Source organism: Crotalus tigris, unplaced genomic scaffold (assembly GCF_016545835.1).
Source record: "Crotalus tigris isolate CLP2741 ecotype Arizona unplaced genomic scaffold, ASM1654583v1 scf7180000024375.2447938, whole genome shotgun sequence".
Taxonomy (NCBI): domain Eukaryota; kingdom Metazoa; phylum Chordata; class Lepidosauria; order Squamata; family Viperidae; genus Crotalus; species Crotalus tigris.
In genome coordinates this window covers 2,056,785-2,073,053 of record NW_024100545.1, presented here as the reverse complement: position 1 = coordinate 2,073,053, position 16,269 = coordinate 2,056,785, and the positions used below count along the sequence as shown (strand labels likewise).

At 43.8% G+C, this 16,269-nt stretch overlaps 1 protein-coding gene across 1 annotated transcript in view; it reads right to left on the bottom strand.

Moving 5' to 3' along the window:
- Positions 1-16,269, bottom strand: part of DNMT1 (DNA methyltransferase 1) — a 42,574-nt gene that overhangs the window by 2,863 nt on the left and 23,442 nt on the right. The window contains exons 17-31 of the mRNA XM_039328304.1: positions 15,727-15,874; positions 15,168-15,283; positions 14,019-14,223; positions 12,492-12,625; positions 11,769-11,942; positions 10,879-11,100; positions 6,857-7,049; positions 6,339-6,429; positions 4,708-4,842; positions 4,224-4,506; positions 3,322-3,463; positions 2,270-2,436; positions 1,842-2,019; positions 1,041-1,236; positions 197-360 (exon numbers count right to left, since the gene is read on the bottom strand). Of these exons, the coding sequence (XP_039184238.1) occupies positions 197-360; positions 1,041-1,236; positions 1,842-2,019; positions 2,270-2,436; positions 3,322-3,463; positions 4,224-4,506; positions 4,708-4,842; positions 6,339-6,429; positions 6,857-7,049; positions 10,879-11,100; positions 11,769-11,942; positions 12,492-12,625; positions 14,019-14,223; positions 15,168-15,283; positions 15,727-15,874 (2,548 nt within the window). The remainder of the gene's footprint in view (positions 1-196; positions 361-1,040; positions 1,237-1,841; positions 2,020-2,269; positions 2,437-3,321; positions 3,464-4,223; positions 4,507-4,707; positions 4,843-6,338; positions 6,430-6,856; positions 7,050-10,878; positions 11,101-11,768; positions 11,943-12,491; positions 12,626-14,018; positions 14,224-15,167; positions 15,284-15,726; positions 15,875-16,269) is intronic.

The window sequence follows — 16,269 nt, the reverse complement described above, 5'->3', positions numbered from 1 at the left end:
GTAACAACCATTAAATGCTGGTGTTTTCTATCTTTCTTAATAGCATTCAACACAGCCTCCCTATAAAGCAAGAGAAGCTACAAGCAAGAAAGTACAAGCAAAAATAATAATAAAATAGGAGGATAGGGAAATGCACTGGAACCTCAGTATGATGATGAGCCCCTGGGCTTCTTCCATGCCCCTTCCCTTCACTCACCTGTTTCCCCATGGGCTCAGGGTTGGTGACTGTCGTGCTGAAGAATCCGTCCCACTCTAACCTTCCATACAAGCCTGCCCAATGGTTGTGCCGGTTCCCCGTGTGAGGCAGACACCAAGGGATCAAGGTATTGAACTGCCGGTCTGCAGGGTCACATGCCTTGCCTGGAGGAGATGGAATAGGATTCAGATTACTTTTCACAGAAAGTGTGGCAAGGGATTTCCTTCGATATTTTGGTCTGCTTTGCTCCATCAGAAGTAGGAGCAGGACTACTAGCACTGGGGAACTCTTCCCCCCCTGAAGCTGAAGGAAGGAACAGAGGGGCTTGCCGTTGCATCCCAGGTGAATCTAAAAAAAAACAAACCCTGACTAAACCTAAGCCAAATACCAGCTGACTCCCATTGCTTCAAAAAACTTTCCTAGACTTGCTAGATCAGGTACAAAATAGAACCAAATTGGAAGGTAGCAAGAGTTTGAAAGGACAAGTACTTGGGAAATAGGAATCTCCCTCTCTCTTCTCACTGACTGGTACTCATTTGGGCTATGCTATGCTTCTTAGCAACAAAAAGTATTAATAGCCTCTTTTAAAGCAGATTGCTCTATTGGATGTTCTGCTGAGATCCAACTTCTAAATTTGCGTCGACTACAACAGGGTCAGCAGAGTCCACAGACCTAAATTTCACAAAGTTGCATGGGAGAACGCAGAGATCCAGTGAGATTTTTGACCGTTTGGATTCTTTTAAGAGTGGCTTAAAGTATTATTCCATTTTGAAGCGCTAATGGCCGTATTCTTTGGGTGACCAGTCAAACCATCCTCTGTACCCAGAAGAGCCAGATGTTGTACCTTCAGCGCAGGAGCAGACCCCCCGCAGAGATCCTGTGCTGCTCCGCCCATTTTTCTTCTCATGGTGTGTATAGCGTAGCTTGCGGGTAGTTATGCCATCAGAAAGACGCACTTCAATGTTGGGCAGATCACGCCAATCGGAGCCTGGGGCCAGGGGGATGTGCCTCATCCTTGCAGCTACCAGTGCACTCATATCCTAGTCAGACAAAGCACAGAGTTACCCTTAGCACTTGGGATGCCCCCTTCCTATCTTTGCTAAGTACGGATTGCCTATGTCTGGCTATATATTAAATGCACTACTCTAGTGCATCTCCCAAAAGGGCACAAATGCCATTAAATATCTAAGGAGAGGGGGAAAGGGAGGGATAACACAATATATCTGGTAGTAGTTTGGGGGAAAAGGAAACTGCCTGATGATTATTTTGTTCCCGTTTGTGTGACAAAACTCTGAAAATTTTCCTACAATTTTTCTTGTTAAGTTAGGTTAGGGTGGAGATCTTTCTACCATCCAGCAGGTGATGGGTTGCAGACTAATATGGGATTATTTGATAACACAAAGTTCTGCAGAGACAGGGTGTTCTTGCCACCTTGCTCTATGTAATTTTCCAGGATCTGGAGCAGAATTACTTCATTAAGGCTAAAGATTGGAACTTTTTTCCTTGGGCTTCCTGGATGCAAATGGCTATTGCTTCAAACAGTCCTTGATTTTAGGAAATTCTGCCTTCAATGCAATATATTAAAGATGTCTCATTCCACCCACCTTGCCCCAGCAAACCAGATAAACATTGTAAGAGTAGATACCTTGCAGATATGATCTCTGAGGATGGGCTGATATTGGGAACCCCGAATTTGCCTCTGGAACCAGGATTGTGGCTCTCCATTGTAGGAGATTTCAAGTGCTGACGCTCCATTCCTGATTTCAGGAAGGTCAGACATAGTGTCCCGGACTGTGATGGTTCGGAATGGACCTGAGTAAGTCCTGGAGTACATTGAAAGAGTACAACTTACAGATCGATCATTATTGGACTTCCCCCTTTTTCTAAAACGCAATTCCACACCATCATAAGAGCTTTCCAGATAGGTTGGGACTCCCCCTTATTCAGGATTATCTTTCATTTGTATGAAAAAATAGGCCGTAGCCATGCACTTCCTTTCCTTGTAAGATTGTTGGCCCCATTCCCAGCCCTCAGTGAAAGCAACACTAGCTAGATCTGGGAGTTGGCAATTACCTTGTTATATTGCTAACAAACTTTTTATCATCCACCACCACGCTGAGCTGGCAGGCTCGGGGAGCAAAAACATGTAGGGGTTCAGGGAACAAAGGAAGTTTCTCTCCAGGAGCTGCAGCCAACACAATTGCTCTCCTGCGTGTCTGAGCTACTCCGTACTGCCCAGCCTAGATGAAGGAGGAAGAGAAGAATCGAGGAAGGAGAAAATAAGCTATTTGAGGAAGAGGAAATATTTTTCTTAGCAAACAATCCTTCTCTAACTTTTTTTTTACTAAATTAGTATGCTAATCTCTATTCCTAGTTCCATAAAATACTAGTAAAAAATAAAAACACTGACATGATAAAATACCAGTCCACTTTGGGAAAATAGAAAGGTCGTCATCTGGCATCAAAAAGACTGTGATATACATGCTAGATGTGCTACTTAGGGAAAGACATTTCAGATAAAGAGCACAGCAGACCAAATGCTTTCAACAGAGAACAGCCAGATGTCTCAGGGGAGACATAAATCGGACAATGGAATCAGCCTTCTTTAGCTTAACTTTTGCAGCTTCTCATACTTGAGCACAGAGCCTGTAAACCAACCCCCAAGAAACTGCTTGAAAGCCAGTCTGTATAGTGGTTGAAGTTGCTCGATTAGAAGCAGGGAGACTTGAGTTTTAGTTCTCCCTTAGACATAAAAGCCAACTGGGTGGCTGGCATTCTCTCATAACTTTAGATTGGAAAGTTGAAAAACATCTCGGAGGAAGGTCCCGCCAAATTTTTGCCAAGAAAACTGCATGGACCTGCAGCCATCTGGACTCAAATTGACTTGAGAAACCATGACAGCAACCAGAAATTTCCTAGATCAGCTTTCTCAGCTTGGCACTGTCCAGATACACGAAAGTGATCTAGCCAAAAATCCGCATATTATAGAGAAAATACAGGTAGTGATTCTTTAGCTCCAAATCCAGTGGAATCTTTCCCTCCATATGAATCTGCAAAGCACACAAATATGGTTCAGCACAATCCTAGCCTCAGTTAAAAAAAAAAAAAAAGGCTGACTATCATACCTGCAGCACTCCAAAAGTGCACTGGTAACCCATCCGGACAAGGCACCGCAGGGTGAGCTTTAGCACCATAGAACGCTTGAATGAGACGAAGTTCCTCACATTCTCAAGTAGGAAGAATCTTGGCCTGTAGTAGTCACAGTAACTGCAGAAGAGAAGGACACTGAGGGTCAGCTGCACTCTCTCTATTCCAAGAGAACCCCAACATAGATCCAATCACATACATTCTCTCAAGTAGTCTTTTCCCATGTGGGTATCTCTAGATCAGGGGTCCCCAGCCCTCAGTCCGGAACCGGGTCGTGGCATGCCAGAAACCAGTCTGCGCAAACAAGCGAAGCCCCATCTACAGGATGCAGGCAGCATGTGAAACCACAGCCCCCTCCGGCCCACGGAAAAACCTCTTTCCACGGAACTGGTCCCTGGTGCCCAAAAGGTTGGGGGCCACTCAGTGGTGGGATTCAGCCAGTTCGCACCACTTCAGCAGAACTGGTAGCTAATTTTTTGTTGCCCAGGTCCAGAATGGACTTCCGGAAGTGGCACCCACACAGAGAACTGGCTGTTCACATATTTGAATCCCACCACTGGGGCCATTGCTCTAGATCTATAGGACAATACTTCCCAGTATCTCAACCCATCATTGCCTACAGGATACAGAATTTCTGGAAGGAACATTACATGTCTTCTTTGCCATAATATATGCATATTCAGCATCCACCATCACAGCCTACGTTTCTGCTATCCCGTTAAACTGTAGCTCTGTTTTAGAGACCAACTTTGCCCAACCTTATCTTCATGAGTTGAGCTCCTAACACAGTTGGAAGGCAACAGGCTGGGAGTTGGACATGCAATAGGATAAGGATTGGCTTAAGGAAAGTTGAGAAAATGCAAACATTGACTTCAGTCACCTGAGGAAAGAAACAACCAGAGAGTTCTTGAACTTGGAGTAGGTGCGAGAATTGAAGCGGTTCATCCCACTGAAGCCTTGGCAAGGGGGGCCACCACAGAGCATCTCCACATCTCCCTTCTGTGGCAACTTCTGGCCCAGGGAGTTAGTCTTCTCACCCGACATTACAAGCTTAAGCAGGACATTGCAATCCTCAGTGAACACTGTGGTACTTGGATTGTTCAGGCGGAAGGCCTGCGCAGCTGGCTCCCACATCTCAATGGCCCACAGAGTATCTGAGATTCCTGAAGACAATATGATGATGATGAAAACAGAACAAGAATTCATATTAGATGGTTTGCTTCCAAGCCTCAAAAGCACACAAAAAATTCCTTCCATCCCATAAACAGGGCTGGAAACCCTCACTGGCTCTACTTTTTTGGCTATAAAAGTCATATGCTCATGCCCTTTCCCATGCACCCAGCCATCCTTCCAAATTGCCTTGCCTGCTTGGTGGAACCCTTCTGACAAGCCTCCACAACCAGAGAAGACATCCAGAGAACGAAGTTTGGGGGGCTTCATCGCAGCAGCTTCAGACTCGCTGTATTCAGATGCTCCTGAAGATTTCCCTTTGCTCTTACCTGCAGGAGGAGGAAAATGTTATGTCTACGTGTGTCTTTGCATATTGGCATTAAGAATTGCTGCCTTGATTCCAAAGCAAGCATACCAGCATTATATTTTTAAACCTCTTTCAGTGCTACTTAATAACATTAGATATGTAGTCTATGAAAGCTTAATGGTAAATAAGAAAGTAAGTATTAGCAATATAATAATAATAATAATAACAACAATAATATAAAAGTTGGAAGGACCTTGGAGGTCATCTAGTTCAACCCCCTGCTCAGGCAGGAAACCCTATACCATTTTGGACAAATGGCTGTCCAGTCCCTTCTTAAAAACTTCCTGATCTGGAGGCAGGTTCTGGAGGCAGGTTGTTCCATTGATTAATTGTTCTAACTGTCAGGAAGTTTCTCCTTAGTTCTAGGTTGCTTCTCTCCTTGATTAGTTTCCATCCGTTGCTTCTTGTCCTGCCTTCAGGCACCTTGGAGAATAGCTTGACTCCCTCTTCTTTGTGGCAGCCCCTGAGATTAGCTATCTAGTCTATGATGGTTTATTTGCAAACAAGTCGATGCTATTGCTGAGTAGATTCTATCAGCAACAGCAAAGACTTGTTTACAATTAATGAACCAAACAGGACCTAATATGTCTGCAAGTAATCCTCTCAATATTTGTATATCTTAGGAATAAAATTGATTTTTCTAAGTAAGCTAAGTATATTAACTTGGAACTGTGGGAAGGAGAACAAACGAAGGAAATCTTTTCCATTCAATATGGCTATAATTAGTTCTTCTTCATAAAAGTCTATTAAGGGTGGATATCTTTCTAAACTATGTCAAATAGAACAGAGTGGGAGTCGGGCATATGTATGAAATGGAAGAAATCAGCAAGCTATCTTCCACACACTGACAATATGAATATATCCAGCTCTCAGTAATCAAGAGACACTGACCTTTGCTCTTTGCTCCTTTCACCATTGTGAAAACCATTAAAAATATACTTGTGTGTATGTACACACACACACACACATACACACACACACACACACTAGAAACAAAGCAAAATAAAATAAAAAGGAGAAGAGTATGAGGTACTTTGCAGAAGAAAACTTTTAACCACTATATAAAAGCCTAAAGGGGATTCATCAACCATCTTAACCCAATGTCTGGGCAAAAGCCCAAGTTTTTGAAGATTTTTTGAAGACAGGGTGTAAGGTTGTTATTTGAAAGGGCAAGTTCCATAGCAGAGATTGCCACTTCCAGGCTCCCATCAGATGACCTGGTTTGATCGATGGAGCCTAGACCAGAGACAGATGATTCCTCATCCTCAAACAGCCAATCCCAAAGCCAAAGTGACTAGCACCTTGAACTGCACTCAAAAGCCTATCAAAGACCAAGTTCTTTGTTCTGAAGGATTTGCACTGACCTGCTTCAGCATCTTATTTTTCTCCATAGGAAAGCTACTGCTGGCCTTGGATAATACATTAGAGATTTAAATCATTTAACAACTAATCACTTACCTTTCCCTTTCCCTTTCCCCTTCCCTTTATTTCCAGAACTACGGGCATGATAAGGTGGGTCTTCAAAGCTTTTTGCTTTTGCATTATATGCCTGGAAATTAAAAGAAAAAAAATAACAATTCAGACCAAAGATACATGCAAATCTGATAATTTCTTAGATTTCAGAAAACAATGACGGGAAGTTTAGGCATTTATAAAATGAGCTGCAGGCTGGAATGAATTTCTATTATGAGAGAGCAACTGGACTTTTGTTAAAGTCCCTCTTCCAAAGTGGAAGGAGATAATCTAAAGTGCAGATACGTTTTCAGCCAGCCGCATCTATAGCAGCACTTGCTGATATGACACCCAGTTGCGAATAACAGAATTGGAAGGGACATTGGAGGTCTTAGTCCAACCCCCTGCTTAAGCAGGAAACCCTATGCCATTTCAGATAAATGGTTGTCCAATCTCTTCTTAAAAACCTCCAGTGTTGGAGAATATATATTGCACAGGACCAATGACACAGTGGAAAAAGCTACCTCTAAAAAGTAGAAACGATCGGAGCCACTGGCAGAGTAATCCTGGATGTTTCCCGTCAAGTCCTCCCCATACACCACTGTGCAGCGGCCTTGCACGTCTTTAAACTCCACCACTGCTTCTTCATCACTCCAATAGAGCAAGTTGATATCTGCATGGTAGCTAGCTTTGACTGATTTGTGCGTGTTTTCTGGCCTAGAAAGACAACAGAGACACTAGTGTTGAGGAAGATAAGACATCAAACCCAGGAACACCTACACAACGGGAAAGGAATGACTTTTTCTCGGTTCAACTATAGTGATGGAGGCAGGGCTCAGGGACCCTTAAATCCTCTTTAAGAAAATGTAATTACTGAAGAATACATTGCATTTCAGATTATTTCCCTCCTATTTGCATATAATATAACAAGACTGAGACTTATTTAACAGTTTGCGTGTCCTGAAGAGCTGTATCAATTAAGGGCGATGATGCAAAGTAATGAAGTCAGGATTTTAAAGCATTTTAATTAGTTTAACGTGGCTGTTCTTTCAAAAATACTATATTAAGTGAATTTTCAGGCAAAATAGGCTCTAGGACGTATGTATGCATTAACCCAAATGGCACCCCCCCTTTTTTGGTAATTGCTCAGCTCTGGAGGCTTCAGAAAAATGGGAAGTTGGCTGAAGTCCTAGGACCTCAGATTTCACACCCATTCTATAAGTCTACTCTTTGCTTAGAATCAAAGGAGATGTGGAGCTAAATTCTCCCCAGTCCAGTTCAAATTCCTAAAATGAGAAAGACTGAGAAAGAGGGAAAAAAATAATGCTTGGTAATATTTTTCTGCTACAAGATATCCTACTATTATATTTGTTTAGATCAGCGGTTCTCAACCTGTGGGTTGCGACCCTTTTGGGGGTCGCACGAGCCTTTCACAGGGGTCTCCTAAGACCATTGGAAAACACATATTTCCGATGGTCTTAGGCAGGGCTTGTCAACCGCCTTCTCTCCCTCCCCCCCTCTGCTCCACCTCACTTGTTTGTGGAAAATATGCTGCTTGGCGGCAGTCTGCATGAACTCTACCAAATGTGCCCTGCAGGGGGCGCATGAAAAGCGCAGGCACAGAGCAAGGCCCCACCCTCCCCAGAGACTCATTGTGCAGCAACCGGATTGATTTCTTCTCGTGCATGCAGGTCAGCGAAGGGGAGGCCATCAGCACCCAACTCCTGCACCCGTCAGCTGGCGACCCCTGAACTTGCGCTTGTCAGCCAGGAGGTCTGGCGACAGCCGCCAATCTCCTTTGCCATCCCACCCGTCCTCGTCTCCTCCTCTGCCCGTTCATGTTGAGCCCGCCGGTGTTTGATAGGGAGAGAGGGAGGGAAGGAGGAAGGGACTCCTCCTCCTCTCCTAAGCTACAAAGCATGATCAGCTTCCCAAGGGCACCACAATTCTCAGAAAAGCGGGGGAGGGGGGGAGAAGCAAAGGGGGCAAGAAAGCTTGCGGCGGGCTCGAAGGAGCACCTGTCAGTGTTGGTGAAGAGAAATTCCCCACAAATCCAGGGAAGGGGTGGAGAAAAGGAGCCCCCTTTGGGAGGAAACCCAAGTCTCTGTTGGCTGGAACTTCCTTTCCTTCCCTCCCTCTTGGTCTCTTCCTCCTTCCCTCCCTCCCTCCCTCCCTCCCTTCCTTCCTTCGCCTCCCTTTGTCCCTCCTTCCCTCCCTCTTTCCCCTTGTCCCTTCCGTCCTTCCTTCCTTCCCTCTTGTCCAGGATCGGGGCGAGCCTCTATAGCTGATCCGCACTTCTGCAGCTGTAGCTGCTCTCCTTGGCTCCTGACCAGCAAACTTGCTCGAGCTTTGCTAGAAAACATGCCGCTTGCTAATTTAGCAGAAGTGTGAATCAGCTGTAGCCCGGCGCTGATCCTGGAGCTTCTGCTAATTTAGCAAGCGGCATGTCTTTCGGCGAAGCTGAGCAAATGAGCTGGGAGGAGCTCTCCTCTGTCTCTGCCTGTGCACAGGCAGGTTTGCTGGCAGCAAAGCCCTCAGCCACGCTGGCAGCCTATCCCCCTCCCCTTTTCCCTTCCTAGGCACGGAGGGGGGGAGGAAGAAAGGGATGAAGAGGGAGGGAAGTAAGGAACAATGAGAGAGGGAAGGAAGGAACAATAGAAGGGAGGGAAGGAAGGGACAAAGAGGGAAGGAAGGAAGGGACAAGGGGAGAGAGGGAGGGAAGGAGGAAGAGACTAAGAGGGAGGGGAAGGAAAGGAAGGAAGAGACAATGGGAGAGAGGGAGGGAAGGAGGAAGAGACTAAGAAGGAGGTAAAGAAAGGAAAGAAGGAAGGGACAATGGGAGAGAGGGAGGGAAGGAGGAAGAGACTAAGGGAGTGAAGGAAGGGAATGAAAGAAGGGACAATGGGAGAGGGAGGGAAGGAGGAAGAAATTAAGGGAGGGGAAGGAAAGAAGGGACAATGGGAGAGGGAGGGAAGGAGGAAGAGATTAAGAAGGAGGTGAAGGAAGGAAGGGACAATGGGAGAGAGGGAGGGAAGGAGGCACGGAGGGGGGGAGGAAGGAAGGGATGAAGAGGGAGGGAAGTAAGAAACAATAAGGGAGGGAAGGAAGGAACAATAGAAGGGAGGGAAGGAAGGAAGGGACAAAGGGAATGAATGAAGGAAGGAAGGAAGGAAGGAAGGGACAAGGGAAGAAAGGGAGGAAAGGAGGAAGAGACTAAGAGGGAGGGGAAGGAAAGGAAGAAAAGAAGGGACAATGGGAGAGAGGGAGGGAAGGAGGAAGAGACTAAGAAGGAGGTGAAGGAAAGGAAGGAAAGAAGGAAGGAAGGAAGGAAGGAAGGGATAATGGGAGGGAAGGAGGAAGAGACTAAGGAAGGGGAAGGAAAGAAGGAAGGAAAAGATAATGGGAGAGAGGGAGGGAAGGAGGAAGAGACTAAGAGAAGGGAAGGAAAGGAAGGAAAGAAGGAAGGAAGGGACAATGGGAGAGAGGGAAGGAAGGAGGAAGACACTAAGGGAGGTGAAGGAAAGGAAGGAAAGAAGGGACAAAGGGAGGGAAGGAAGGCAGGCACACACCGCAGTCCCATCCCAGAGACCCACAGATTCCCCCCCACAGGCACTCTGCAACCTGAGTGATCAGCTGGCCACGCCCCCTGGACATTGATCATGTGACCCTGGGACACTATGAATGTCATAAGTATGAATCAGTTGTCAAGCATCCGAATGTAAATCACATGACCCTGGGGATACTGCAACAATCTTAAGTGTGAAAAATGATCATAATTTGCTTTTTCAGTGCTGTTGTAACTTCTAACAGTCACTAAGCAACATTTTTTCCTTTTTTTTTTTGGTCAAGTTTTTGATACCCCCCGGCCAGCTGGATGGGGGGGTTAGGAGTCACCACAACATGAGGAACTGTATTAAAGTGTCACGGCATTAGGAAGATTGAGAACCACTGGTTTAGATACTACCTAGTGTATTGCCCAATTTTTTGAAACCAGAGAAGCTGTTAGCTAAAAAACAAAAACAAAACCCACCCAAATTCTCAGAACATGAAGCAAAGCAATGTCTTGAGCACAAACATCCTCCTTCACCAGGAAGAGGACTTCTGAATGTAAGGTGATAAGCCTTACCTTAGAAAAATTGCTATGGCTATACCTGGCTGCATTTGTGTGAACTTTTTTGCTCTTAGACTTATAGAACCCATCAATTTCAAGCACATTTTGAAAACTCCCAAGCCAGTTTATTCTGTTTTTAGTCTCTCCTGGTCATCAAACCATTGTAGCAGCCAAATTTGTATGTTGCTATGTGACCCATTTTGTTTATTCAACCGAGTTCAGCTCCACAGAGAGAGCCTGGGCTAGTAGGTCTTTACCCTGAGTTACTGATGCATAGTTCCATCTAGCGATGTGCATACAGAAACTCAGTTCTATGTGGATCATGCATCTACTTCAAGTTTATCATTCTGTTTTCTGGTATTATGCTTGGTACAAGAAGGCCAGCTGGAAATTCTTTTCTACTCGGGTACCAACAAGATGCTAATGGCCACTTACCTATAAAGTTTGTACACTTGCAGTTTAATCTCAGCTTCGTTGGGCCTGCCACTGCTGCGGATGTTGCAGTAGATTGCCTTGATTCGGCCAATGCGGTATGGTTGAGGTGCATCTTGGTTGCTCCCTTTGATATATTCGGAATATTTTCGGTAATGTTCAGGATAAAGCTCTTCATTCACTGCTTCCTTCTTTTGGCGTTTGGTCGGGCTGGTCAGCCTCAGGCTGGTGAGAGGGAAAAATGAGAAAGGAAAAGATTCCGTGAACTGGAGGTTCTTCCTACTTCCTTTCAGGCCATGGAAATTCAATCAAATGTATTTGGAGGCAGACAACTGATTTCCAAGACGGTTGATTGATGAATCAATTCTTCTATCACAGGCATGTCAAACTGCCGGCCCACAAGTCGGATGCGTCACGTCAAAATCGCGCCCACCCCATTGCCAGCAATGGGGAAAAAGTCGCGATACGTTGTGCAACATCGTGTGACGTTCTATGTCCTTTTTTTTAACCAAACTAATTGCATTCTTGAACTAGTTTAAATATGAAAATGCTACCGAGTTAAAATCTTCCCAACCTCATCCCCCACCAGTTTGCTACTCAGCTGACTCAACTTTTATCCACCCCACTTACTTGAAGATCCTCTAACACCTTTCTGTTAAATATATCCTGCTACAACAGTGGATCCTTAAGTGAGTATCAATTTAACTCTCCTCATTAAATAAATTTAACTCTCCTTACGACATAAAACTTGAACTATTAATCCCCAAATCATACAGTATTTTAAAATGTGTTTGCCTCTTTGGGCATCACTGATCCTTTTCTTGAGTTGGTGTCCCAGCCCTCCCAAAAAGAACCCCCCTCTTATTCCAGCTGAAATCAATTTACAAACCAACCTGAACTGGAAGGCTTCTGGTAGAAGGAAAACTCCGTCTCCCAATCGGTATTGCACCCCATTTTTTGTTGCCATGCTATAGAACATTTTTCCTTCTGATTCCTCCTGAGGCTCAAAGACTTTGGGGATCTCCTTCTGCCTTGCCTCATCCAAATGGGCGCAACTCATGCAAAACCTGGGAGAGAAGAAGCAGAGGCCTGTTTTGGATTGGGGAAACTGGGAAAACATGCAATATCATCAAATCACCTCACTACCTTCCAGTCCTCTCCCTTTCCCCTTTCCACAGATTTGAGTCTGTGCAAGCAATTCAAAGCATCTGAAGGACCAACAACCGATATCATGCAGTCCATAAGCATTTTTTAAGGCTGTCTGTCTTTACCTCTTGCTAATGTTACTTGATTTACTGCCAAATGCTCTTTTTGCTTTCTAATACTTCAAATAATCTCATAGGAAACTGCCTGTTTTACTTAAGAATAGAATCATGTGTATATTTTCAAAAATATAAATGCTCATTTCTTCATCCTTGCTATCTTTGGGAGAAAGTGGAATGTGATCTGATTAACAGTTCTTGAGACTGAATGTCTGTATGCTATTTTGCAACTCTTGAGTTGAGCCTAATGCAGACACTGTCCCAAGTAGATTTAGGATTAGGTAGAAATCTGCACATTTATTGATTTTCTACTTTATCTTCAGGTTCCCATGCCACTTAGTCATGTGCACTAACTTGTGTTTGTTGTCTTCTGTCGGCTGGATCTTTGGCGGACTCTCAAACCTAGCATACTCTTGGTCATACCACATTTGGTAAAAATAAGTCCTGCCGTCATCTTCCACCATTTTGATCTCCACATCAAGCCCTCCCTATGAGAATAGTTAAGGAAGAAGGAGGAGGAGGAGAAAGGAAAAAAAAACATACTGATTATTCAATTATTACAAAGACAGTTAAGAGAAAAGTTGCAGAAGCGAGGTAGAGGTCTGGAGCTTTGTGCAATTCACCCAATTTTACAATTATTTTTTTTTTGCAGCGGTTGTTAAGTGAATCACCATGTTTATTAAATGAATCCAATGTCTTCAAATGAACGCCACGGTCATTAAGTATACTCTTTGTTTGCTATGTGGGGCATTTTTGCAGAAAACCAAAAATGAATGCAGTTTTTCAAGCAAAAATATTAATCGCTGTGACCAAAGGATGTTGTAAACAGCTATGAATGTGAGTCAGTTGCCAAGCATGCAGAATGTGACTGCTGGGGGTGTTGCTGGTGGGGGGAGGAAGGTATTATCAGAGCCAGGTCATAAATACTTTTTGGGTTGTAACTTTGAACGTTCACTAAGCAACCAGTTGTAAGTCAAAGACTACCTGTATTAGAATTAATCGACTTCTGCATTGAATCAGAATGAGCAAGTCAAGAGTCAATGCAAAGCTCACCATGTCTACTTCCTAATCTGATTCCTTTGCCAGGACTTATGAGTATTTTTGTCTCTTACTGACTGTAGCTGTCAGCCCCTCATTTGCATCCACTTTGAACTTGTCTTGGCAGCAATTCCACAGAAGAGTGCCACAGGATGAGGTCAAATTTGTGGGCTACAAAAATGACAGGCAGTAACTGCTGTCAGTAGCCATACTCATGCATAAGAAGGGCGGGGGTCCAAATTGCAATGATGTCAGGGGTTGCAAGCAAAGGAAGCCTGCCAAGCCCTGTCTTTAAAATGCTGGAACCAGGTAAAAGAAAAAGAGATGTATGGAAGAGGTCAGTCATTCCTCGGGCTGTGAATTGCTACCAAGTCAGACCAGGGAAGACACTGTCTTCAAAACATCATCACTACCCTGCACCGAAGCTTATCAGTACAAGTCCTGAATCATATTATCAGAATTAAGCACCCAGGTACCAAACATAGTGCAATCTCCAGGGATGAAGGGGGAAATAATAGAATAACACAGGAAAACTTCCAGAAAAGCTTCATATGCTTTCTTTACTCTACCCATCATCCCCACAATGTGATTTTATAAAAAGGAAAAGTGAAATCTGTTTCAAAATTCTTCCACTGCTATCATAGTTATTATCACCATCCATCATGCAGCTGACAAAAACAAAAAAACACAAAGAAAAACCAGAAAGTCAGTCCTTCTCTGGTTTTACTATGGGGGGAAAAGGGTGCGCTCTGAACTGGTGTATGAAAGGTGGGATATAACCCTAACAAATAAATACTGTAAATAAATAAATAGGTGTCAAAGTAGTGAGAGGATTCAACATACCTCCAAAGACCAGTTCTCCGGAGGAGCCTTATAAAGAACATTGACTATGCCATGGATATAAGACAGCTGCATATCTTCGCATTCATCCACCAAGAAAAGTTCCAGCGGGTCAGATGTTGCTCCCAATACAGTGTCGGTGCCACGGCAAAACCAGTGAACGTGAAACATTGGTCCAGCACTGGGGTCTTCCCACATGGCCGTGATTCTAAGGAAAGGAAATGGGGCAGGTTAAAGAGAAAGACAGAACATTATTTCAACAAGAATACAAATGTCAAATTTACTTGAAAGATTTCCCATTGTTTGGGAATCAGATCTCAATCCTTTCCAGAAGAATGTTTGGCTGGCTATACTTGGAAGAGCACTTAGACCTGGGAATACAAGGCTTTCCGAATCTTTCCACCCAAGCCTGTGCAAGGGAGGCATGCCGTACTGCCTATCATTCTTTCTGGATAGTTGCATAAGAACAGGGCTGTCTTTTCACACTGTGGCCCACAATGGGATTGTCATGTGCTCAGGCTCAGACAGAAGGGTACATATTAGCATTGAGGCATGAAATAGAGGGCTTTCTAGATTACTGCTCAGTTTCACAGCCACTTCTTTGCAAGTATTTCAGACAGGAAACCTGGTCTGCCCATTGTACTAAGCTGTGATAAGATTGGTTTGGTTTTGACTTAGAGTGGTGTATAAATCCAGGTCACAGTGTCTTCTGCAAAGTCTCCATCCCCCTGTTTAAAAAAGCCATGGCTTAGCATGATGTATACTATCAGTTACACAATAAAGCAGGTATCATTTTTGACTATCAAAAAGCAAAATGCAATGATCAATACAGGCAACACCTTTGAAAGACATATGAAGAAATGTAGTATAATGCAAAGCATAAAAGCAATCTGTTCCACAGTATTTTATCTATGTAATACACTTTATTTGGGCATGTAGCACTTACTCAGAAATAAGTGTGCCCAATAGAGCTTCATTCCAAGTAGACAGGATTACAGCCTCCCCGCTGGCCCAATGATAGAAAAGCACCACAATCTTTGGGTAGCTTTTATAAAAAAACCCTAAAGTCTGAAATCAGTCCAGATCCAACTCCTTTGCCTATAGGTCCATCTTGGTTCAGAACTGCATGCATTTATCTCCACACAGACATACCTTGCAAGATAGAGAGGCTTTGTAAGGTCATCAGGGCTCACAGAAACACAATCACCAATTTGCAGAGTCTCTGAATCAATGCACACCTTCTGGTAATAATCTTTCTTGCCATCACTCTGCAGATAACAACAAACCAAAAATGACACAGGAAAAACAAAGCACAGTAAATCTTCGGCCATACTTACTCTCTTGCTATCACTATATATCAGCAGAAAAGGAATTATGAGGTTGCCTTGGTACTGCTGTATTACAAATGAAAAAAAAAATCTGACCAGAAGTAAAGACCTTCATTTTCCTGAACCGCTCAGATTAAAATTTTGTGACAGAAGCAGGCCTATGGAAATATTACTACTACTCCTGCTGCTGCTACTACTACTTTTAAAAAGGGGGAAATGGAATCTCAACTGCAAACTATCTAGGACTATCAGCCCCATACACATGTTGTCTACTTCTCTACCCACTTACACAAAACTTGGATAACAGCTGTGAAACTGAAGAGGATCTTTTCCCAGATGTACAGCTCAAGGTTGAATTAAATTCTAATTGCTATTTCTCCTACCTTGATTGGGTCTCCCACCCAGGAAATTCGATTCTTGATTTGCTTTTTTTTCCTTCCTTGCAACATCTTTTTGGGGGACGGCATTTCAGGAATGTTATCATCCACTTCTTCATCTTCATCGGCTTCTTTCACAGCTAGGTTGGGACACCTGAAGTTAAGAGAAAAATGTATATGAAGTTGGCAACTAAAGAGTCCAGCAATTTAGCCTCTACTCTCCCAAAAGAAGAGCCACCAAGTTCTATTAGTGGCTGGGAGTTAAAAGTCCACACATTTTGAAGTTGCTAAGGTTGAGGAACACTGCTTTAGATGAGCAAGGAATGCTCCCATTCCGAGTCTTACAGTCATAAATGTCTGGAAGACGGGAAAAATATTCATAAGCCATCTGTTGCCAAGAGCCTGGTGAAACAAAATATATTTTCTGCCTCCCTTCCAGCCCCAATGATTCAGTATAAACAGGATTGCCTGGGGTGGGGTTGTCAGAATTCCAGAACCTGTCTTCTTCAAAGTAGTTATAATTATGAAGTCCAGAAACAATTTTATTCA